At 50.6% G+C, this 8,574-nt stretch overlaps 2 protein-coding genes across 2 annotated transcripts; one reads left to right on the top strand and one right to left on the bottom strand.

Moving 5' to 3' along the window:
* The first annotated feature begins 343 nt into the window (after positions 1 to 343).
* LOC127326673 (non-specific lipid transfer protein GPI-anchored 9) lies at positions 344 to 3,156 on the top strand. The gene is made up of 3 exons (XM_051353468.2): positions 344 to 756; positions 1,731 to 1,757; positions 2,876 to 3,156. The coding sequence occupies exons 1-3, from the start codon at positions 438 to 440 to the stop codon at positions 2,959 to 2,961; spliced, it is 432 nt and encodes a 143-aa protein (XP_051209428.1). The 5' UTR covers positions 344 to 437; the 3' UTR covers positions 2,962 to 3,156.
* Positions 3,157 to 3,323: 167 nt separating this feature from the next.
* On the bottom strand, positions 3,324 to 4,900 carry LOC127326672 (UPF0481 protein At3g47200-like). The gene is made up of 2 exons (XM_071824350.1): positions 4,256 to 4,900; positions 3,324 to 4,195 (listed from the first exon to the last, which is right to left on the bottom strand). Exons 1-2 carry the CDS (start codon positions 4,883 to 4,885, stop codon positions 3,419 to 3,421), a joined length of 1,407 nt encoding a protein of 468 aa, XP_071680451.1. The 5' UTR covers positions 4,886 to 4,900; the 3' UTR covers positions 3,324 to 3,418.
* Positions 4,901 to 8,574: the final 3,674 nt, after the last annotated feature.

Genomic DNA, 8,574 nt, shown 5'->3' with positions numbered 1-8,574 from the left:
TTCTCCCGGACAAAAGCTAATGGTGTCATGCGAAGGGTCCTGTAATGACACCAGGAACGCATGCAAAACAAATATTTGTTATTCTAAAATTACATGGATTTCAGTTAAAAAAAATACTTTACATGAATTTTGTGGTCAACATATAAAATTAGATGGTCAGGGTATACATCACACGTGTCGGAAGCCTGGGGCTGGAGTAGGCCGTCAAACGTTCAAGTTTGAATTTTTTATTTGTCGCTTGTCAATTCTCGGAACTCGAAAAGTAAAAGTTGGGAATTACGCATATACTGCCGCTGATGAATGTTCACGGGAAACACGCGCTGACGCTCAGTTTATAAAAGCACACCAGAAGCCGAGGAAGGAAGAAAGGAAGAGCCAAGAGTCCACGCTCACGGAAGAAGAAAGACCAACTTTTTCTGAAGAAAGCGGGGAGACAAATGGCGATGCGGGCGGTCGTGGTGCTGCTGGCGGCGGCGGCGGCCGTCGGCCTGCTCGCGGCGGGCGCGTCGGCGCAGACGACGCAGCCGCCGGCGTGCGCGTCGAAGCTGGTGGGGTGCGCGGCCTTCATGAACGGGACGGACACGCCGCCGGACACCTGCTGCGGCCCGCTCAGGGAGACCGTCAAGAACGAGCGCGCCTGCCTCTGCGCTATCTACGCCTCACCGGAGATCTTCAAGGCCTTCAACATCAACCTCACCGACGCGCTCCGCCTCTCCAAGCGCTGCGGCATCAGCGACGACGTCAGCAGCTGCCCCAGTAATTGTTCTACTCGCCCCTCCCGCTACCCTGCACTTCCATCTCTTCTCGTTCTTTTTTTTTACCTTGCAAACAAAAAAAAATTCTACTCCTCTTGGTCCTAGCAGATGTGGTTTTGATTCGTTCTCCCACATCCGATTTACGAAGATTAGAGCTGTTCATTTACGCGTTCTTAGCCATAAAAAATCCATTTTTTTGCGTCAAATTTCCTGGTAAATCTGTGTAAGCAAGAAGAATAAGCATGATGTGGTCCAGTTATCAGTACCGCAGGGAGGTGTGACAGATGGTAGTTGTACCGGTGGATTGCGTACTTAATTTCGCGTCTGCTACCTTGTTCTGGTTGGCGTATAGAAGTTAGTCTTAGCATTACTGTCACCATCAAATGAGAACAAACGCAATTCTAGATGTGCGATGTTGGACCAGCTGGCAACTGAGAAAAAAATTAAGAGGCTGGAGGCATAGAGGATCACAGTTGCCTTCAACTTCCCCGGTCTGTCTTTTGATAAGCTTAGTTTAACCCAGCAGTTTAGGGGTCTTAATCTGTCTGATCATGCTGGTTTAATATACCATGATGGACTTTGTTAGATGAATGGTTTGTCTTGGCTTAGTCTTTGGTGTATTATTGTGGCCATTTGTACTTTTGTGATGATATTTGCATATTGATTTGGAAGTAGAAGTATCTAGTTTAACCTCACAAAATAGATCCATTTTACTTCATCTAAAGTTTAATAGCCGAAATTAGCTAGCTGCCTGGAATTTTCCTCACGCCTTCTTGGGTGTGCTTGTTTCCACTGCATTGAGAAGAACATGGCATTCCCATGTTCAACCTTGCAAACCACACTACTGCACATGTTGTACTTATCCAATTGTCCTTTTTTTCATTGGCTTTGCCATTAGCTGGCATTTTCTTCAGATTATTTCAATTAATTTTCTTTCTGCGATTTGCTAATCACCTTGCATTTTCAATTTTACAGGCAAATCTCCGTCGTCTTCCCCTCCAGGTAATAGAGGCTTCTTATGGTTTCTAAATAGTAGCATGCTCGAGTAAAGTAGCCATTTGCTTAGCTATGTTGTCTGAATTGTGCCATTTTGCCAAGTGGAAATTCTTGCCTGGTTAAAGAATAATCCTTACTATTGAATTTTACGCAAGTAATGCTTGTTATTTAGTTCTAGAGAGAAATTGTGTTGCTCGGTTATCCGATGGTAGTAGATTTTCATAGAAAGACATCTCTCTGTTTGTGTGTGATGAGCATAGTACTTGGACATGGGCTATCAGACATGTACACTACTAGAGAAGTGTTAGGACTAGTTCAGAGATAATTCACTACTCATCCCCCATTTGTTCTAAATATTTTTGAAAATTTGCAAGATGATCCATTATTTGAATACCACAAGTAGTGAATCACACCCAAATTGGCCAGTCGCTTAACACTCAAACATACACTAGACATGCCTCAGTTTTCCTTTTGGCAGACATGTAGGACACATAGATAATTGTGTGTATCACCGAGTACAATTTCCTGAACCTGATGCCGCAGCGCTTGGAGAGGCGGAGCGCGTAAAGCATTGTTGCACTTCCGTTTGCAAATAGATAATTGTGTGTATATCAAATTGTTCAGTTTATGTTGTTCTGCATTTAAGGCTGCAAACCAACCAACCAACCACCGCTTGAATGATATTACAAAGCTGTTGGGATGCCTTGCGGAGCGATGTTTCCAATGTTCACACTATTTTGATTTTCTCCTGGGTGGTTTGCAGAGTGATGCTTGTAATGTTCACACTTTTTCATTTTCTCATGACATGTGGCGTGAAGAGTCAAGTAACTATGTCGCTATAGTTTCATACAAATTGTCCCCACGCCACACGGTTGCTTTTTTCAATGTAGAATTAACATTCTTTAAGTTTTTTTTTGAGTTGTTGGCATGGTCTGCATACTTGTCAGTGTTCATACAGGCGATTTCCTTATTTTGATCATCCAGTTTAAGAGACTAGCTTAAAACACAACTCAAGTTTGATCTTCATGACCTTTGTTTGAACCGCATCCATGCTTTGACGCTCAATCAGAAAAAAGAAAAATCAATTATGTGTGACCTGACAAGCTTGTTCCTATTGATTGCAGGTTCTCCGTCAAGTGGCAAGACTGTCTCGGCCAGTTTTGCAGGGCTGATGAGCCTGTTCCTTGTTCTATGGTCTGCCTTAGCATAAGATTTCGGCATGCTAGAGATGATTGTTTTCAACTTTATCCTATGGTAGATGATTTGCAGCTATTGGTAGTATTCTTGGTGACATTATCTCTGTATTCATCGACATTTGTTTTGATGTGTATTGATGTTGTCAGTCAGTAGACTTTCTGAGTTTCTCTGAATAAGAATCAGACCAGGGTGGGCATGATTTCAAACATAGTTCAGCTTTACCATTTTATTTTTATCCCTTGCAAATACAAGGAGCATGCCCACTCCTTAACTGACGGAAGTGATAAATCCGTGCATCTCACTAAGTACTGAACAAGGTACTCCTCACGGCAAAGCCAGAGAAGATTCGAGTCAGGATCCAAGCTTGACTGCTGATGACAACGTGAAACGACCACTTTCTATTTTAGGTAAATTTGGACATAAGGATACCGCGGTACGTAGCAGCGATCCGAAATCCTGCGCTCTCCCCACTACTTAGGATCGTGGTACTCTCTCTTCCCTTGTACTTCGTACGAAAGGACAGCGTAGGCGGTCTGGATGATGTCGGTGACGAGCAGGAGCACGCCGGCGGCGAGGGAGAGGAAGGTCCACGGGTTCCCGAAGTAGGTTCGCCTGAGGTAGCACCAGGAGACGTGCAGGAAGACGCGCACGTTGCTCCGGCAGTAGGCCTCCACCTCGCCCTGCACGGCGCACAGCGGGGAGCGCTCGTCGCAGACCACGTCCCTGGTCATGTCGTTGAGCAGCCGCACCACCGTGTCGTCGCCGTCCACCCACTCGCTCCGGACGATCCCTTTGCTCCGCAGCAGCCGCACGTCGTCGACGGAGCCGACGATGCTCCTCATGAAGAAGACGTAGGCGGTCACGTCGCCGCCGGCGCCGACGTGCAGGGCCTCGAACGCCATCAGGTTGAGGAACTTGTACTCGGTGGAGTCGTCCACGAAGAGCTGCGGCATGGTGAGCGTGCCGCATTGGAACCGGACGTCGCGGAGGCAGTCCGCCTGCCCGCTGTGCCTGAACCTAATGCCGGATTCGTGGAGCTTCCGCGCGGACCGAACGTCCACGGGCTTTGCGGCCGCTGGTTCTTGGACGTGTATGTCGCGATCTCTCCTGCCGCCGGTGGCGTGGAGTAGACTCCGGCGGTAGATGTCGAGTGGGTGGAGTCCCAAGCTGCCCACTGCCGCTGGGTGCTTGTCGGCGTCCGCCACGCCAAGGAAATTCAGCACCATCCTGTTGATCAGAACATTGGTCTAGCCAAATCCAAGACATGTATGGTTAGTACAACTGCTTCAAGTAGAGTATCTACGGACACGTAGCGGATTGGTTCTATATATATTTACCGATGTTTTTCCAATTCCACCCTCAGCAGCGAAGATCCTCTGGAGAAGGAGCAGGGGCAGCTGGTTCTCGACCATGAGCATGTCGCGCTCGACGTATCGCACCATGTACAGCAAGCCGTGCCGGCTGAAGACCGGGTCGTTGGGCGCGTAGTCTGGATGAACCGTACGCCTCCGGCCGGCCACCGCCGCCGCCGCCGTTCTCATCACCTCCAGCAGGAAGCACCCGTCCACGACCATCATCTCCACGAACCGGTCCCCGGCGCCCCACTCGTCGCCGAGCCCCACATACGCCGCCCGCAGCTGCTTCTCCAGCTCCCCCACGGCGGCGACGAGGTCCCGGAGCGGCCTGCCGGCCCGACGGAGCAGGCGCAGCAGCGCCCTGCGCTTGTGCACCTCCATGGGCACCAGGTCAGGGTCTCCGTGGTGGAAGGGGCCCAGGGACACCGTCTGCGGCTTGTAGGCGCCGCCGTTTAGCCTCTTGATGCGCGCCGGGACACGGTAGATTGCGTGCTTCCGCCATTGCTCCACCTCCGACGAAAGATCGTGGTCTTCCAGCAGCATCTTCTCCACGTCCTCCACCCACGATGTAACCTCGACCATTGCGGTTTCGACTAATTTTTTGTGCACCGATAAGCGCATGCCGCGACTGTAACTGTATACTATGTATTTGCAGAGAAGAGGATCCATATGGAAGCCACTTTAGGTCTTTAGCTCTATATATTCAAGTATGCTCGGTGTGCTACATGCATACGGATTACATGCATGCATAGTTGTAAAGGTAACTAAAGCTGTAGCTTGCTTGCTTACTTGCATGCTTTACAGTCGTATGCTGCCAATAATTACTCCGCGCATCAAGACTTTGCACTACTATCGACGGAAGGAAGCTAGTGAAAGGTGGAGTAGTAGAGCATGAAAGGTATATAATGCTATGGATTTGCACAAACACGCTCGGCTCGTAGTAATTAAAAAAACACCGGGTATTGAGTAGTAACGTTGTAACAAATGCCACATATCCAAATCTAAAAAAATTAGTCACTTAGCAGAGATTATGACATTTGTGATCCTCCTAGCAGCGACCTAAGACGGAGCGCAAGGGAGAAGCTAGAGTGTTGGACTGTTGGCGTCCTCGCCAGACTGAACGAGGCACCGCAGCCCCCCTTTTCAACGTCTCGAAGCGAATAATCCTTTCAATCCTCAAACTTTCACCTGTTTTTAAAAGCGTATGTTTATGCAATTTACTCTTTATATAATTTTATTATTGCTTCCTTACACTACGGTAGAGACGCCGTGTGCCGACGGCCAGGCCATGTGCCGACGGCCAAATGTCGGGGCCGTCGGCACAGAAGCGCTCGTCGACCGGCGACGGAGCTGACCGTCGGCGCACAGTCACCGTCGGCACACCGCGCGCGACACCGACGGTCACCGTCGGCGCCAAATGGACCGTCGGCACACGAAGTTGGTGCCCGAAGGTCACCGTCGGCACTGTGACGGCCGTCGGTACATGCGCTGACACGGTGGGCCCAGCCGTTAATCCGTCACGAGCCGTCGCACCGTGCCGACGGTAGCCCTCGGCGCAACGGTGGCCGTCGGCACATAGACCGGGCAGGTGGGTCTTTCTAATCTTTGTGCCGACGGTGACCCTCGGCGCAACGGTGGCCGTCGGCACATAGACTGATATGCACATTTTGTTTTTCCATTTTTTTGCATCAAAGAGATAATTATTACCCATATAATTATTAATCCCAATCATTTTTTTTGTTTATTTATTTCTCACTGCTATTTTGGCGAACCCCTTTGCGGGAAACCTATATATATGTATAAGGGCGGTATAGATCCCCCGCCGGGACCCCGGTCTAGGGTTTTCTCAGAAATCGAGGATCAGAGAGTGATTTGACATGGTTTTATATCCAATGCTACCCGCCAGGTGTGTCCGGCTTCTCGGACATGGGGTTCTACCCTTAGGCAGATTCTGGATGTATTGGGGGAACTCGCTCGGAGGTGAACCGGAGAGAACCTTGAGATCACATGGGACGATCCTTGTTACCACATGTACCTATGACCTAACCAAACTCAAATGGAGGCATATGCCCACCGGGAGACCCCCGATGGGATGCAGTCAAAGGGGTAGACCGCGCGGTCAACAGAACTAGGGTTTCGCCAGAAATCGAACCTCGGAGGGGGTGAATGGCCCCAAAACTTGTGTGTGTACACATGGCATGCACAAAAGTGATACATTTAAGAACTTAAGACCCACACACGATACAAAATACTTAAATAACTAGACTCACACACATACCAAAGCGCTTACAGAACTAGACTCACACACATACCAAAGCGCTTACAGAACTAGACCCACACGCGAACCGAAACAGTTAAAGACCTACACCCACACAGAGGAAGCAAAACACTTAAAGAACTAGACCCACACACAAACCAAAGCATTTAAAGAACTACACCCACACACGAACAAAGCACTTAACACTGGGTCGACACATGACCCGCTAGACACACGGACTCGACACACACATATATTAATCAGAGAAGTCGAAATCTTCATTCTCGCTGGGGGTGTCCTCTGAAGCGGTGGTTGTGAGGTTCCACGACCACCGTTCATCATTCTCCCCCCATGTCGACGCCTCTCCTTTGGCGTACTCTGCTTCAACCTCGGCCTTCCTCTGCCGCTTTCCCGCCCTCCTCTCTCTCCTGTACGTCTGCTTCTCCTTCCAGAATGTGCGCGTTGCCTCGACGTCTCCGGGATGGTCTTTGCGCCACTGTGCTATGAACTGCTCGTCCGCCTCGGTGGTATCAATCCGCCGCTGGCCAGCCCTGTACCGCCGCGCTTCACCCTGTGAGCGAAGTAGCGGCTCAGTAGAGAGACTCTGAGCTTCCGTCAGAGACCTGACCTCCGGGAAGTTCATTTTGTGGCGCGGCCGGCCAAACCTCCAAGCCGCAACGTCGTATGCGCGGGCAGCAGCCTCCTTCGTGTAGAAGGTGCCGAGCCACACACGCGTACCACCGGCGGTGATTTCAGCCGCGAAATGTCCCGCAGGCCGCAGGCGAACGCCGATGAAGCCCGTGTTGCTACGGCGACGAGGAGCCATCTCAGCGGCGGCTCGGCTCGAGAGGATTTTGTGGTTCTATTGGATGAGAGAAGTGATGAAGGGAGAAATGTTGCTGGTGCTGTTAGTGGAGAAGCCATGGCTATATATAGGCCGACGAGGGGCTGAAACGGCGGGAAAACATGGCGGGAGAGAATGGGCGGGAAAGGGTGGGCGGGAAAAAAGGGCGGGAGAGAAGCAGCGGGAAAGGGTGGGCGGGAAAAAAGGGCGGGAGAGAAGGAGCGGGAAAGGGTGGGCGGGAAAAAAGGGCGGGAGAGAAGCAGCGGGAAAGGGTGGGCGGGAAAAAAAGGGCAGGAGAGAAGTAGCACGAAAGGGATGCAGTCACACGGAATGGCCCCAAACGTTGTTTCCACATGTACCTATGACCTTGTTTCCACATGTACCTATGACCTTGTTTCCACATGTACCTATGACCTAACCAAGCTCAAACGTAGGCATACGCCCACCGGGGGACCCCCGATGGGATGCAGTCAAAGGGGTAGACGGCGCGGTCAACAGAACTAGGGTTTCGTCAGAAATCAAGCATCGGACCTAGGAAATGGCCCCAAAAGTTGTGTGTGTCCACATGGCATGCACAAAAGTGATTTGAGATGGTTCTATATCCAATGCTACCCCCTCCGGGTGTGCCCGGCTTCTCGGACATGGGGTTCCTACACTTAGGCAGATTCTGCATGTATAGGGGGAACTCCTCGGAGGTGAACCGGAGAGAACCTTGGGATCATAGGGTATGATCCTTGTTTCCACATGTACCTATGACCTAACCAAGCTCAAACGTAGGCATACGCCCCCGTGGGGTCACCCGATGGGTGGGAGAGTAAGGGGTAGACGGCGCGGTCAACAGAACTAGGGTTTCGTCAGAAATCGAGCATCGGACCTAGGGAATGGCCCCAAAAGTTGTGTGTGTCCACATGGCATGCACAAAAGTGATTTGAGATGGTTCTATATCCAATGCTACCCCCTCCGGGTGTGCCCGGCTTCTCGGACATGGGGTTCCTACACTTAGGCAGATTCTGCATGTATAGGGGGGAACTCCCTCGGAGGTGAACCGGAGAGAACCTTGGGATCATATGGGCTGATCCTTGTTTCCACATGTACCTATGACCTAACTAAGCTCAAACGTAGGCATACGCCCACCGGGGGACCCCCGATGGGACGCAGTCAAAGGGGTAG

This window comes from Lolium perenne, chromosome 7 (genome assembly GCF_019359855.2).
Source record: "Lolium perenne isolate Kyuss_39 chromosome 7, Kyuss_2.0, whole genome shotgun sequence".
Lineage (NCBI taxonomy): Eukaryota > Viridiplantae > Streptophyta > Magnoliopsida > Poales > Poaceae > Lolium > Lolium perenne.
This window is presented reverse-complemented; position numbering and strand designations above follow the sequence as displayed.

Coding starts and splice junctions, on each gene's coding strand:
- LOC127326673 (XM_051353468.2), top strand. CDS start 438: ATGGCGATGCGGGCGGTCGTGGTGCTGCTGGCGGCGGCGGCGGCCGTC. Junction 757..1,730: donor CGACGTCAGCAGCTGCCCCA/GTAATTGTTCTA, acceptor TCAATTTTACAG/GCAAATCTCCGTCGTCTTCC. Junction 1,758..2,875: donor TCCGTCGTCTTCCCCTCCAG/GTAATAGAGGCT, acceptor TATTGATTGCAG/GTTCTCCGTCAAGTGGCAAG.
- LOC127326672 (XM_071824350.1), bottom strand. CDS start 4,885: ATGGTCGAGGTTACATCGTGGGTGGAGGACGTGGAGAAGATGCTGCTG. Junction 4,196..4,255: donor ATAGAACCAATCCGCTACGT/GTCCGTAGATAC, acceptor GGATTTGGCTAG/ACCAATGTTCTGATCAACAG.